The sequence below is a fragment of the Melopsittacus undulatus genome, chromosome Z (genome assembly GCF_012275295.1).
Source record: "Melopsittacus undulatus isolate bMelUnd1 chromosome Z, bMelUnd1.mat.Z, whole genome shotgun sequence".
Classification (NCBI taxonomy): domain Eukaryota; kingdom Metazoa; phylum Chordata; class Aves; order Psittaciformes; family Psittaculidae; genus Melopsittacus; species Melopsittacus undulatus.
The window spans coordinates 102,084,337-102,098,687 of NC_047557.1; the positions used below are offsets into that span (position 1 = coordinate 102,084,337).

A 14,351-nucleotide genomic window follows, 5' to 3' on the forward strand; every position below is an offset into this window, starting at 1 on the left:
GGAAGAGTACTGCATTAAACAAACATAACACATTTCCCCCTGGCTCTCAGCCCTCCCTGGCTGGGTGCTGAGGCCTCCCTGTGGCTGCCTGGTTGAGAGAAATCTTTCCAGCCATGTCATGATGAGCACAAAAAACAGATACCAAAGCAGAGCAGTGACCAGAGTGGTTTAGTTTACAAGATTTTTAATTTACAAATAAAAAACACATTTTACTTTTTCTCCTTTTTCTCATCTTTCTTGACATCACTCTTCTCCTTGTCTTTCTCCTTTTCATCCTTTCTCTCCTTTTTACTGTCTTCTTTTTCCTGTCCTTCTTTCTTCTCTGCATCCCTGTTGGCAATCTTGTTGTTAATGAGGTTGTGCAGGGCAACCACTGAACGGATGAGAGAAGCCAGGTAAACCACCACCATCTGGTCATTGGTCTTCAGATAAAAGGCCTTGACAAACTCTTGCAGGTTGACATCTGGTAGCAGGTTAAAGACATCCTGGAGGTGGTAGATAATCTGGTGATTGATGGGGAGTTTGCCCATGGCTACTTTCTCTAGGTAGCTCCTGATGTCCAGAAGCTTAGAGTTCAGTCCCTTCAAGCCATGGACCTGATTTGTGATCCGCTGGGACAGTGTGCCCACTGTGGTGTCCTTGATATCCCTGAAACACCCACCACAGAAAGAATCAGCATTAGAGTATTTTGCATTCTCATTAGCAGCTGGGCCCATTAAGAGCTCTTTCCAGCTTAAATAGCCTATCAGTTTGAAGCACCAGTGAAATGAATGTATCCACTCAAAGAAGGAGCAGGAACAGCTTTATGTTACAAAGTATATCTAGAATAGATCACTGATGTACCCTGTGGTGTGTGTATGCTCTCTTTGGAATAATATTTGTAGCACTGGTTCGGAGGGTGAAAAAAACATGCAACAGTATTTGGTGATTGCTCTTTTGTGTCCAGATTGCTACAGAGCCATGAACAATGTTCCCATTCAGCCCTCAAAAATAATGTGATATCCTGCAGGTTTCATCACACAAACATGTAGTTTTTGTCATCCTGTCAGTGGGCAGTCACACTTTTCACTAGCAGTGAGCAAATGCAGTCGAGACTGCTAAGTGAATACACTGTAATGTTTACGTAGCACATTGAAAGAGAAGCTGGCACTCAGGTGCCAGACAGATCATGGTCCTATGCAAGAACACCTGAATGTTAAAGGTGCTTACCGTAGCAAGTGCTCAACACCAACTTCCTCTGCCTCCTCTGCTCCAATCTCACTAGTCACATGCTCAAACGTCTTGGAGGTTGGAGTGCCATCCTTTGGGGCACAAGGATAGAGGAGAAATGGTCAGACTGAGCCACGGGTGTGAAGGCACACATGAACCAGCCAGCACAGGCGTCCCCACACAACCAGTGGGGCAGCTCATGCAATGCCACCCTATCAGATTAACTGATGCCTGTTTACAGGATCAGGAAGAGGCAGTGGCACAAGTTATGTCAAAACAGCACCTCGGGACTGCTCAGGGAAGAAGGGTGCAAGTGAATTATGACACCTTTAAAAAAACACTGATTTTAGGCAGAGTATGAGAAACTGTATTAATGAAACCAGCACAGTGGTTATACAGACTTCACAAGAAATCAGAGGAAAGGCTTACGTTGGACTTTTCTTGATTTAATGAGGGTTAACAACTGTTGCAAGTACAGAGCTGTGAGCAATTTTTTCTTTCCTATGCTCTGTAATTTTCTATTGATGTATTTTGCTGGTTTATGAACTGGTGGGGAGAATGGAAGGTACCTCTAAATATCACAACTATTTCTTACTTTCTTGATGCAACTTTATTACATTTTGGGATACCTTTTTTCGTCTTGGTATTTGCTCTCAGCCAAATAGAAACATACACAATTCCAGAAAAAAAATATAAAGTACCAGTATGGAGCTATCTCATACAAAGTATAACTTACACACTGGGTATTGAGAAAGATGTTTAAAAGATTCACAGGCTGAATACCTGAGAATGCCTCAGAAAGGAAAAAGGAATTAACTTGCTTATATGTATCCAGAATGTAATTTAAATCAAAAACCTGCAAATGAAAAGCTGCAGCCGACTTATTACTGTATGTTGTTTGTCTGCATGGTGCTGCAAGTGATGAGTGAGTGTTGCTCACGCCTGACTGACCTACCCAGCACTGCCAGGTGCACAAATGAGTAAGAACACAATTACTCCAAGCACTTCTGCAAACAGGCTGATGTGTCAGAGCCACATCTTTAAAAGCAATCCAGTGCTTTATTCATGCTTCCACTTTATTCATGGCCATGGACACATCAGAAACAGGTAAGAAGCATCTAAATCACATAGACCACTGGAGTTGTCGAATTCCTCAGGTCAAATGGTAACTTTTCTTCCAAGTGCACTGGTGGATGAAAGCTTTAGTTACAAATGCATGTATCATGACTGGGGTTTAACCTCTAATGTCAGCAGATTTCGCTGCAAGTCACAGGTCCCCCCTAGTGAGTGCAACATCCCTTATGTCAGAGGCAACTGTGTCCCATGGTATATACATCTTTCAGAAAATAAGGCAATCTTAGAGGCCATCTTTTAACAGAAACCCACTTCCTAGGAAGAGGCATAGAGACACGTTGAATACTCACATCGTGAACTTCTTCAACTGAAATATAAGCTTCTGTGGGCAGCCCCAGGTCCTTTGGCTTCACATCAATAATCACCAACACCTGATGGAAAAAGCAAAGGTTTCAGAAAGCTGGGTTTCATTCAAAGACCAGATCAGCTCTTCATTCCAGAGCAATGGTACACTGGCTGCTCAGAGGCATAAAGTCCAGGCTCTGAGAAAAGACATCTATAGTTCTTTGAAAAGACTCTGATCTGAGTTCCTCAATAATTTTGCAGCGACCAGGTTGTTAACATGCTGCATCACCAGTAACAAAGTTGGGGCCAAGGATTCCCAGATTTAGGGAGAAAGAGGACCCTGCTCTCCCACCAAAGAAGTGCTGTACTTACAGAGTTAGGACAGTATCTTTTCATCAGTTCGTTGATGGCGATGTCGTTCTTGTGCAGCTTAGGGCCTGTGTGGTACCAACCAACTATTCTTTCTCTAGCTGAGCAAAACCAGAAAGGATTCTAAATCAGAACTGCGTGGTAAGACAATAGCAGAAAGATTTATGCAGATACGAAATTAGCAAATGAAGGGTGAAAATCTGATATGTGTAGATGGAAGTAAATTCCAGTAAGCAAGGCAATGACATGGGTAGTGACAGTTTACTAATTGTACCTATTATAGCTTACTAACTACATACGGAACATAATTCCTAGGTTTGTAACTGAACTGGACTATTTAATATGAGTTACTAATTTTGCAGATAGCAGGATGCAACAGCTTGAAACTGACACCTAGAGATACAAAGATTCTAGAAATGCAGATTGTATCATGATAATGACAACTGGTCTCAGGACTAAGAAAATTCACAGGAACTGGTTATGACCGAACATTCTGCTCAAACTGAGTGGTAAAGACGCTTTTTAACTTCAGAGCACATCTGTACAGAATGGATTTTAGAGAGAAAGTTCTGAGATTCTTCAGAAATAATGGCATTTTGAAATCTGAGTTATTCTGAAGGTACAAAGCTGTCAGGAGTCTTGGGAAAACTAGACAGGTATAAATTAATGTGTTAAGAACAAAAACCTACCTGCACAAATTAACCAGTGGAAAACCATCAGTGCAAGTGAAGCCATGCAAGGAATTAGCATGGAGTGGCTTCTTATGTGAGCAATTAACTCTCAAGTTTACTATGAATTCAATTCTCCATAGTCTTTGAAGATACTGGGAGTGTATCCTTGATGGCAAGAAGACCTCAACTTACCATTGACCTTCTTAAACATTCCATACATGTTCTCCAGATAGTCATGGTCTAGAAACCACACAGTATCATCCTTGTCATCTTCATCAAAAGGTACTGGGAATAAAACAAAATATCAGTATTTAAAAATCCAGCTTCCAGAATGAAGATGGTTACAGAAAGACTGAGGGCTGGGATATCTTTGGCTGCTAAAGGATAGTGGATTTTAATCATTTTCAACTGTTGTGCAACATTGCTGCCCAAGCTAACCTGTCATGTTCCCTCATGCAATGTCTGTCTCATCATTACTAACAGTTCAGAACTGAAAAAGGAAATGCAAAGCATTCTGAGAGTTATCTTTGGTGGACAACATCAAGCATCAGAGAGAAATCCTCCTGCATACAAAGTAACTTAGTAGTGTGCATAGATATTTGATATGATAAACTGAGTATCTCAGCAGACTCTGTAGCTTGTCAATCAAGAGCAGTCTACTTAAAAGACAAAATCATTCTCTGTGTAAAACACATCATCAGCACATTTACAGACTACTAGAACACTGTGAGGCATTTAAGTAAGGACTATTTACTCTTGGTAAATGGCTAGTTATTTTACCAGCATGTAGACGGGCACACAGACTCAGTTCTGAGAACAAAGACTGGCCTCAGTCTTTTAATTTTCAATTACAGTAAAAGCTTCATAGTTGAAAGGCTATGAAAAACAGAAAAAACCCACCCTTCTTCAGCTGTAATGGAAAAAAGCTTCTCCAAAATCTGGAGGGGAAAAAAAAATAAGAGTCCATGCTTGGGAGAAAATGCTATATAAACTGTCAAACTCAATGTATATAAACTGAGATCATTTTGCTTTGTCACAGAGTAGTCCTGCTGGGAAGGAAGTGATCTTATAACTAACACAAATGGGTCAACAAAAGCCGTGCATTCAAGAAGTACTTTTACTATCACATATAAATATTTAAGAAGAAACTATTTCAATGCAATTACCAATATACTTAAGAAAAGTACTAATTAATTGGATGAAATCTGAGAAAAAGGAGCAAGGCTAAAATATACATTACATCATTACAGCAGTAACAGCTACATCAGCACTGAGCACCCTGATCTCTGTGTGACATACTGAGACACTGATCACTTGACAGAGGTCAGCAAGTCCAATGCAGCAAAACATCCATCAGCATTTTAAAAGAGGTTTACACCCACTCCTGAAACATTCCACAGTGCACAGGGAAGATGCAGCACAAGACTGGCTGGAACAGGTACATTTTTGACAGCAGTAAGCATTTTTGTAAAGATACAGGCTGATTTGTACATGGAGGGAACAATCTGCTCTTTTAGGGTGGCTTAAACAAACTCAAATGAGACTCAGCTCTTAAATAATTCAGTAGGTTTGAGGAAGGGTAGGACACCCAAACTCACCTGCAAAACTGTTGGACACATCCAGTATTTTCTTCTGCCATGAGCCCAGCAGCACACCGACGACTCGCTTCTGATTTCCAACTTTTCCTATTCTAAATGGAAAAGACCGTGAGCTCCCACAGCAAAAAGCCTGATTCACGGAAGAAGGTGACAGTGGACCCCTTATTCGCCCCATGAACAGCACGCATGTTGGAAGGGAAGAAGAGGCGTTATGACCGGTTTATTATTGTTAATTTACATCCAGAAAAAGGCCTCTTGGTGCCCTCAGAATCAAAGCCTGCAACCCAGCGATGCAGTAGAGGGCTGCCTGGTCCGACGGAGCTCACGGGGGCGTCAGGACCTGAAATCAGCACCGCTGCAGCCTCTCCGCAGGACAATGCGCTATATAAAGTGAGTAAGCGCTGACACTGCTCGGGGGCACCCGCAGTTTGCTTTCGCAGGAGCAGGCTCGTTCGCCTTATGAGATTTTTGGGTTTTGACATTAAAATTGCGTGTCAATCAGTGCAGTGAAGTTAAATCATGCACGAGTTACACGAGGTATTTAAAGGCCATGGCTTCTCTTCCGCTCGGGAGCCTCGGCTTTCAGGCTCAAACCCCGGTTCTTCCCTACCCGTGTTTTGACCACGTTATTCCCGTGCCTTTGTCGGGCCCGACGGAAGCCATCGACCACCCCTCACGGCACCCTCGGATCAGCCTCGGCGGCGGGGCCGGGGGCTCCGGCGGCTCTCGCAGGCCGCGCTGCCGCCACCGCCGAGGCACCGCGACCCTGGGCACCGAGCGATCAGCCCGGGCCCGGGTGCTCCGCTCCCGGTTTGGGTCCCCCCCCACCGCCATCCGCCGGTGTCAAGGCCCGGGTGCTCCGCTCCGCTCCTCTCCCGGCTCAGGGTCCCCCCCCCCCCCCACCGCAGCCATCTGCTCATTCCAGGCCCCGCCGCGCCGCTTCCCTCACGGCCCAGCCCGGGCCCGTGACTCAGCGCCGCGGCCGCGGCCCAGCCAACCGTACCTATTGAAGTGATCGACGACGCTGAGGAGCACCAGCGGGTGCACCACCACTCGGTCCACAGCCAGCTCCGGCATGGCGTCCGTCTGTCCGTCCGTCCGGCCCCGATCCGCTCCGTTCCGCAGCCACCACAGCCCGACCGCGTCTCCTTGCTCCCGCACCGAGCCCGCTCCCCGCCGAGCAGCTCCGCTCCCAGCCTGCCCCGCGCCGGGGCGGAGCCACAGCCGCCATCTTTAAGAGGTCGTCCTCGTCGGTAGGAGGACACCATCTTGGGGAGGTCGCAGGAGGCTGAGGCGCCGCCGCCATCTTGGGAAGGTGCGTCCCCTGCTGTCGGCAGCCCGGCACCATCTTGGGGAAGTCGGGCGGCTCCGCCCGGCGGTGATGGGCGGGCTCACGGCGAGGCGAGCGGACGGTAGTGGTGTCCTCCGTTCCCGACGGCAGTGCCGTTCGCCGCTCCGACGGCAGTGGTGTTCTCCGTTCCCTACGGCGGTGCTGTGCTCCGTTCCCGACGGCAGTGCCGTCCGCCGCTCCCGACGGCAGTGCCGTCCGCCGTTCCCTACGGCAGTGCCGTCTTCCGTTCCCGACGGCAGTGCCGTCCGCCCTTCCCTACGGCAGTGCCGTCCGCCGTTCCCGACGGCAGTGCCGTCTTCCGTTCCCGACGGCAGTGCCGTCCTCCGTTCACTACGGCAGTGCCGTCCTCCGTTCCCGACGGCAGTGCCGTTCTCCGTTCACTACGGCAGTGCCGTCTTCCGATCCCGACGGCAGTGCCGTCCTCCGTTCACTACGGCAGTGCCGTCCGCCCTTCCCGACGGCAGTGCCGTCCTCCGTTCACTACGGCAGTGCCGTTCGCCGCTCCGACGGCAGTGCCGTCCGCCGCTCCCTACGGCAGTGCCGTCCGCCGCTCCCTACGGCAGTGCCGTCCGCCGCTCCCTACGGCAGTGCCGTCCGCCGTTCCCTACGGCAGTGCCGTCCTCCGTTCCGCAGCGCTTTGGTCGGCCCTGCCTGACGGGGTTGGCTGCGGGGCTGGGGCTGAGGGGACATGGTCGGAGGGTGGCGACTGGCGCCGTCGAGCGCGTCCGGACACAGCCAGTGGGTCCCTTTCCCACCTGAGTGTCCACAAGAGTGTTTGCCCCATCATCCTTCCAGGGACAAGCTGTTTCAGGGGCTGGCCAGCCTTTCCTGGCTTCCTCTGCTGCTCTGGGGAAGAACGTGGCATTTGCCTTTTCCTAGTTGTCAGGAACGTCTAATCACCATGACCTTTAAAAACTGAGAGCGCAGCCTCAGAATGGTGCTGCAATCTTATTACCACTAGATCTCAGGTTTAAAATGCAGGGGTGCTGTATTCTCACCTTGACTGCAGTGCAAGTGCTAATAGCATATTGCAGGTGGCATCCTGATGTCCTTAGCTGTGTGCTCTGCCTCAGCTTCTGTGTCTGCAGCTTCAGGAGTCCTTCCCCACCTTGCCTCTTGTTCCAGAGCTTCAGGTAACTTCAGGGTTCCCAATACCATGGTGGTAAAAGTCTATATAGGCAGAAATCTTCATTACTTTAGTGTTTGCTTTCTTCCAAGGGGACTGTGTTAGGCTAATTTGTTTTGTAGGCATAACTAAGATCCTTCAGTCTCTTATTTTGTAAATGTTTTTCCTCTCTGAAGTACAACTTTCCTGTATGTAAAGGAGAAACAGACTGACCTAAGCCAAGTGCTTAGGTCAGTCTTTGTAGAAGGGTTTATGCATCTCAGGAATAGGATCTATAGACACAGAGCTTGTCTCTAATTCTAGCAAGAAAATAGAACTTAGCTAAGGCTGTTATTCCTGAGTCTATCATAAAGACTATTATAGAGGAATTATTAACATGAAAAGTGTTGGCAAAATTCTTCATGATAGCCTCACTGTTTTAAAAGCATTATGTTATCCCTTATTTTCTACACTTTTCCCATGTTACATGTTTTTTGCATGTTTCTCATGTCTGACCAAATAGCTGTATTCTGGGTGAGTCCGAGGAACCCTGACAGCCATCAGCATTTGCAGACCTGAATCTAGATAAATCTGGTGCCGGGTGACAGGTGGGTGACATGACCTCAACCCAAGCCGAGCCCATGCACAAAAGCTGCTGTGATGCCCCATCCCTGGCAGTGTTCAAGGCCAGGGTGGATGAGACTTGGAGCAAGGTGCTCTAGTGGTAGGTGTCCCTGCCCGTGGCAGGGGTTGGAACAGGATAAGCTTGAAGGTCCCTTCCAACCCAAACCGCTCTGTGATTCTATGGAATCTAGAGTTTCGCACTGCTGTTTAGCATCTTTTAACACGTAGCGTTCATCAAGGGCAGCATCATTTGCAAACTCTACGAGAACTGGGGCCCTCTCGTGGATATTTTTGAACGTTACATCCTTTAGGCTTATTTTTAAAACCAATTTCTGATCGGGTTTTTAGAAGTTTCTTCCAGCAGAGGGAGACCTCTGACCGTGAAATTTAGGTACAGCCGGTGTTCTTGTCGCTTGTTTTATCAATATACATATAAAACTCAATGTTCAAATTAACTAGTTCAATAAGTAATTTAGCTCATTGATTTTTGGGCATATCCTAAGTGCCATTACAAGCTACGGATATTTTAAATGCCATTACCTAATAGAAGGAATGTTTTAAGCACCTTTTATTGATTTTATTACTGCTTTATTTTGCTGTCTTGGTTTAAAATCATTTTAACCACTCTGTCATCAAGAAGAAATATATCGTTGGTGAAATACAGTCAATTTCCCCAAAACCTTTGACACTGTTAAATAAGGAATTACAGTTGTTAAATCATGTCAGGCAATAACCAAGGGACAGAAAAGGTATAAAATTTAGAGCAGTGGTCCAACATACCAGTAAGCTGTTTTGACCTTTGGCATTCAGACTCGGTATGTGACAATCACACTTCAATTCTGTTCTTGGTTCTTACATCAGTCAGAAGAGATTTAAAATCTCAGCATGCCAGGAAGGTTGTGGAAGGGTAATGGAGTACGATCTGGAGACAATTAAGGGACATTTTAATGACCTGCTGTGACTTTTTTGTTAAAATTATTCTCTAACTTAGCACATTCTAATTTTCATTTGCTGGATTGTATTGCTAATAGTTTAGTGTATTGATGTTATACACAAAAGGAGTTAAGTGAGTCCGCTCATAGGGATTTCAGTTACTTCCCCTCCCAGCTCTTTTGACTTGAGAAGATTATCAGTATTATTGAGCTAATCAGCTGATAGACTGGGAATACAGGTAATATGTTGCTTAATCAAAGAATTGAAAAGTGAGTAATGAATGTTGGTGCTCAACAAAAACAGCTAATGAGTTGATTGCATTGATGCTTGATGTATTTTAACTGTAGAGTGGCAAACATCAATACTTACATATGACTTGGCTTCTGATTGCTGAGCTGAAACTCAGTTTTGGGATTCTGTAGTGTATGAGCATCTGACAACTGACCTCAAGTGGGGAAGGAGCAAGCTGCGCTCTGTTCTCTAAATGGAGCAAGTGATTCCATCATTAACTGCTGGGCTTCTGTTTTGTTGGAAAAAAGCAAAATGCCAAAATCCACAGAAAACCCAAACAGAAACCCCCAAACTTACATGTAACTGTTTTCAGAGGTTGAAGAATGAGTTCTGGATTGAAAAATAAGAATTATTAAGAATAAATTAACTTTTTTTTTTTCATTATTTTGTAAGTGTTTTATACCTCTTGATCTGTTAGGTGTTGTAAACCCTTCTTAAAGTGCAAGGCGGTGCATACTAAAGGCATAGAAGGACATCTTTATAGGCTTTTCTAAAACAGGATCTGCTACTGCCAGCTGCTGAGAGGCAATGGGAAGAAAACTTTTGGTACTCAGATTCTGAGTGGTTTTACATCTTTTGTCATGTTCTGACCTCTTTTCCAGACTTGAGGATTGCGTTTTACTTCAGTAATCTCACTTCCATCAGGAACTAGTATTTGTCTTTAAATTGTGAAGTAATTATATACTTCAGAAATTTATTTTTTATTTCTGTGAAATGTCCTGTGTTGGGCCTATGGTCCTTACTAGTTTGGTGACACATTCTGTGGGGAGCCATGAAGCATACCTTTATGGAGTCTCTTCTTGCCAGCTGTTTTATAATTTAACTAATACTGGCCCACAAAATCATAGTAACACAGCCAAAGGACACTTTCAGTGGCCTTACCTCTTACCCTCTCCTTTCAGCCTGTCAGTATTGGGGGTGAAGGGCAGTGGTGGAAATTTGTAATAGGGGCAATAAACCAGGTGGAGGTGGTTCTTCTGGTAGAATCATAGAAGCATGGTCATCTATGGACTACGGAAGGCATGCATTTACTGAATACATGCAATTTGTGTTTCTAGGTGTTCTTTCCAGTGATGACAGTTAGAAAAATAAGAGTGCTTTGAATGAAAATACCAGCATGTCACAGTAATGACCTCAGTCCATCAAGGCCAGGAACTGAGGCTTGGGTGGCTGTGTGGGTGACTGTGACCTCCAAATCTTGAGCCTGCTATGGGTATAGCTCTTGAGGTGTATTTTTCCATCTTCTCTATGAAGGAGCTGTGTTTGCTGGTCCATAGCCTCTCCTTGAGAACAAGGTTTGATTACCCAAGTCACAGAGTCTCTCTTGGATAGAGGGTCTCTACCACCTGAAGAGTGGGGTGTATCAGGGAGGATGCATGAGACAGCAGATGGTCGGCTATGGGCAGGCAGGCTTGGGAATAACACAAAATCAGTAACACTTCAGCCTGATTTGCTTTCTCTGTAGCTTTCCAATGTTTACTAGTGATAAGTGACATCCTTGGGATGTTGGCTACAAAGGATGGACACAGCTGGAAAATACTGTTGCCTGATACTTTGGATTGTAATCCTAAATGACACTTACTATGTGCTCCTTTAATACCAGTTGTCTTTGTTTTTCTTAAAAAAACCCTAATTTATTTTTCTTGACTGGGGCCAGGGAAACTGAACAGTTAGAGGCAATGTCCACTCACACGTAGTTTCATTGAGATGCCTTCAAAAATCTGTTTAAAACCCAGTCAAGAGAAGATAGGCTTTCTTTAGACCTCTTGATAGTTTGTCACATAATACTTTTGTGCTACCAATTTGAACAGGAAATACATTTATTTCCCAATAAATATGTTTAGCTTTGTCTAAATAACTGTAGTTTCCTATGAAGATTTCTTTGGTTAGGGTGTGCCATAAGCTGTTTTAGAAGGAATGATACTGCCTAGAAGTGAGCAAGGATAATGTAAGCAATGGAAGCAAAACAAAGTCACCGCAATGGTAATTCTAATTTGTCTTGGTTAAACTGTAATTGAGTAGAATGCTGACATTGTATACTCAGTGCATGATGCCATAACTAGTGTCCTTATCCAGACTGCAGTTTGCTTCTGAAGATCTCCAAATAATCATTTTTTCCTCCCAAATGCCTGTTCTAGAATGTTATCTCTAAAGCAAACTTATAAATATGTAATTGTAAATCGACCTATCCATTTTATGAGACAATGTTTATGTATTGTGTTGTAGTAACTTGTTTCCCTGTAACGTACTGTTGTTTGACCAAAAGGTACATATATATGTAGAACTTGTGCTGCTTACTATAGTTTGTCAATCTGTGATTATTGTTGTAGTTTCTGCCAATAGATTTAAGACTTCTGTCCATACTCATGGGTTAGCTGGTGATTCCAATAATCCTGTCTTCCTACAACACTGTAGCAGATAACAGATAAAGCCTGCCAACTTTTAGATATAGAATCATCACTTTCTTTAGTTAAAACCAGTTTGTAGCAGTATTGTCAACATGTAATGTAAAACTATGGAGAAATCTTTCACATTTTACGTAGCACAGTTCTGTTTTTTTGTTGCTGTTTCCAGATATCACAGGATATAGAAATGCCAGAAAAATATTCTTTTTTTTTTAATAACTACATCACTGACTTTAATTTATATATTTCAGTGCAGAGGGTTTGCTTATTTTACTCTGGTACCATTGCTACAAAATAGTGGAAGCAAACAGTTAAAAAATGCACAACAGGTTCTATCATACTCATTTTTCCACACCTTGAGGACTAGCAAATTCTTTAAAATGAGATTTTATTTGTGCAAAGCAAAACTTCAAAACCACTCAAAAGCTTTCTTATTAACTGCTGTCAGTCCTTTGATTTACAAGGGCAATAAAGATCTAGAGGGGGCACATTTATCATGGAGTTCAGCACACCAGGAGCCATTTTCTCAAGCAGTAAAGCCAAGTGATAAAATGAGTTCTTTTGTTCTATAACCAAGATACATTCCCTATTTTTAAAAATGTGTGTGTTGGACTTCTTGGCCAACATAGTTTGGCCATGTTCCTCTATTACGTTCATAAATAATGAAAAATTGCTAGCATGCAGATACTGATGATGCATCTGGAAAAAACAGACTATCTGAAAGAAAGAAACTCACTTTCAACTTTGGCTTATTTGCTAGCTTTTTCTCCAGTGATAATTCTTGTATGAATTTTTAATAACACTCTTAATAACATTTTTTAATAATTTTTTTAAATTTTTGTGTGGGTTTTTTTGTTTTTGTTTTGTTTTCAAAATAATTATATACCTCTAAGTATAAAAGCCTAAAAAATGTGGTTAGGAAGCATTGAAAATACTTTATTTAAAATAAAGAACCATGTTCATAGAGTGTAGTGCTATTTTGCAAGCTTCAGTTTCTTCATCTGTTTCTAAACTTGTATTGGAGGGAATTTGTGAATGCAGTTCTTTAATGTTAGCAGGTAAAAAAGTTTAGCTTCTTGTCTAGACCAAAATATTGATGGCTTGTGTGGGCACTTCATTAACAGATGTAGGTCTGTGGGAGGAACTGATTGCAGAAGTATCCTTACAGGTGAGCAAGGGGCTCAGAATCTGACCATAAACTGAGTATTAAAAAAAGCGAATGATGTTTTTTCCATATAAAAATGCAGCCACCTGCAGTCTGTTCCTGGGAAAGAGACATGTTGCTGCTTTCCATGGTCAGCTGCTGAGAGTTCTGGGAAGTCCAGTCATGCTCCACTATCCAGTGCTCTTGCACAGACACCTTCCAAACAGAAGCAGGAGAACAGACTTGCAAAAGATACATTCCAATACAATTTTGAATAGAATGATCTTTAATTGTAAATGTGAAACTGTGTGAAGTTGCTCCTGATGCTTTGGCTTTAGTTGGGCTGCTGTCATAACACATGGAAGAATAAGTCTGGAAAAGGTCAGAAGCATTAAATCTTGTTCTTATTTAAATCAGTGCCACACTATTATACCCATAAAACTACAGAAGTGCTGCAGTAGTACCTGTTTGTCCCCAAGTTATGCAAGTAGTGATGGACAGGCTTGGAAGGCATTTTGGGTTATAGCTGTTTCTTTGGTTTTATTCTTGGTTTCTTCTATAGACAGGCTTTTAAGAAAAACTGTTCTGTAAACAGATTATACTCATGGGAAAGTGATCACATAGCTCTTGAATGTGGTATTTTATGAACAAACCACACTGAATGAAAGGTCTGCTCCATTTTCTTTGACTGTGGTCAGTAGCAGGTCTGTAGGTAAGTGTTAGAACAGGGCAAAAATTGTCAGAATAAGAAATGTGGAACACAGGTCTTGCCAAATCTATTTATTGACCTTGGGTAAATGCTCTTCAACTGTACAAGAGGTGTGTGGGACAACCAATTTTTTTATTCAATGCTACATTAAAGAGTTTGAAAGTAGGGCTTGTTCTGTTATCACCTTAGTTCAGGTGCAGAAGCAAGCAGCTATTATAGCAGCCAAAAGACCCCACTATGACTGCTGTCCTAGTTTATTGAAACTAAAGCTTTGACTGACCTGTTGTGGCAGTCACCTGTAGCACAGGGACTTTGCAGACCTCTGCTGCTGTTTTATGTTGGCACTTGAAATTTAGCAAGAAAAGGTGTAGTCTAGGAGGCCCACCTTTTTGCGTATCTGTGTATGCTACTTCTGATACTTACATTGCAAAACCTTTAGTCTCTGAGATTTAAGGTCAGAAATTAAGTTGGCTTTATTTATTTATTTATTTTAAATCCTGGGGCCTCATCTACTCTAGTATCT

The 14,351-nt window shown here is 43.4% G+C and overlaps 1 protein-coding gene across 1 annotated transcript; it reads right to left on the minus strand.

Annotated features, from left to right (window-relative positions):
- Positions 1 to 167: 167 nt before the first annotated feature.
- PSMD7 (proteasome 26S subunit, non-ATPase 7) lies at positions 168 to 6,462 on the minus strand. The gene is made up of 7 exons (XM_034073065.1): positions 6,270 to 6,462; positions 5,267 to 5,358; positions 3,861 to 3,953; positions 3,001 to 3,098; positions 2,634 to 2,714; positions 1,210 to 1,301; positions 168 to 648 (listed from the first exon to the last, which is right to left on the minus strand). The coding sequence occupies exons 1-7, from the start codon at positions 6,341 to 6,343 to the stop codon at positions 210 to 212; spliced, it is 969 nt and encodes a 322-aa protein (XP_033928956.1). The 5' UTR covers positions 6,344 to 6,462; the 3' UTR covers positions 168 to 209.
- Positions 6,463 to 14,351: the final 7,889 nt, after the last annotated feature.

Excerpts from the sequence above, each read along its gene's own strand:
- PSMD7 (XM_034073065.1), bottom strand. The coding sequence starts at position 6,343 with ATGCCGGAGCTGGCTGTGGACCGAGTGGTGGTGCACCCGCTGGTGCTC. Across the intron at positions 3,099-3,860 it reads AATGTTTAAGAAGGTCAATG|CTAGAGAAAGAATAGTTGGT; the intron begins GTAAGTTGAGGT and ends GGTTTTGCTCAG. Across the intron at positions 1,302-2,633 it reads CAGTTGAAGAAGTTCACGAT|GATGGCACTCCAACCTCCAA; the intron begins GTGAGTATTCAA and ends TGTGCCCCAAAG.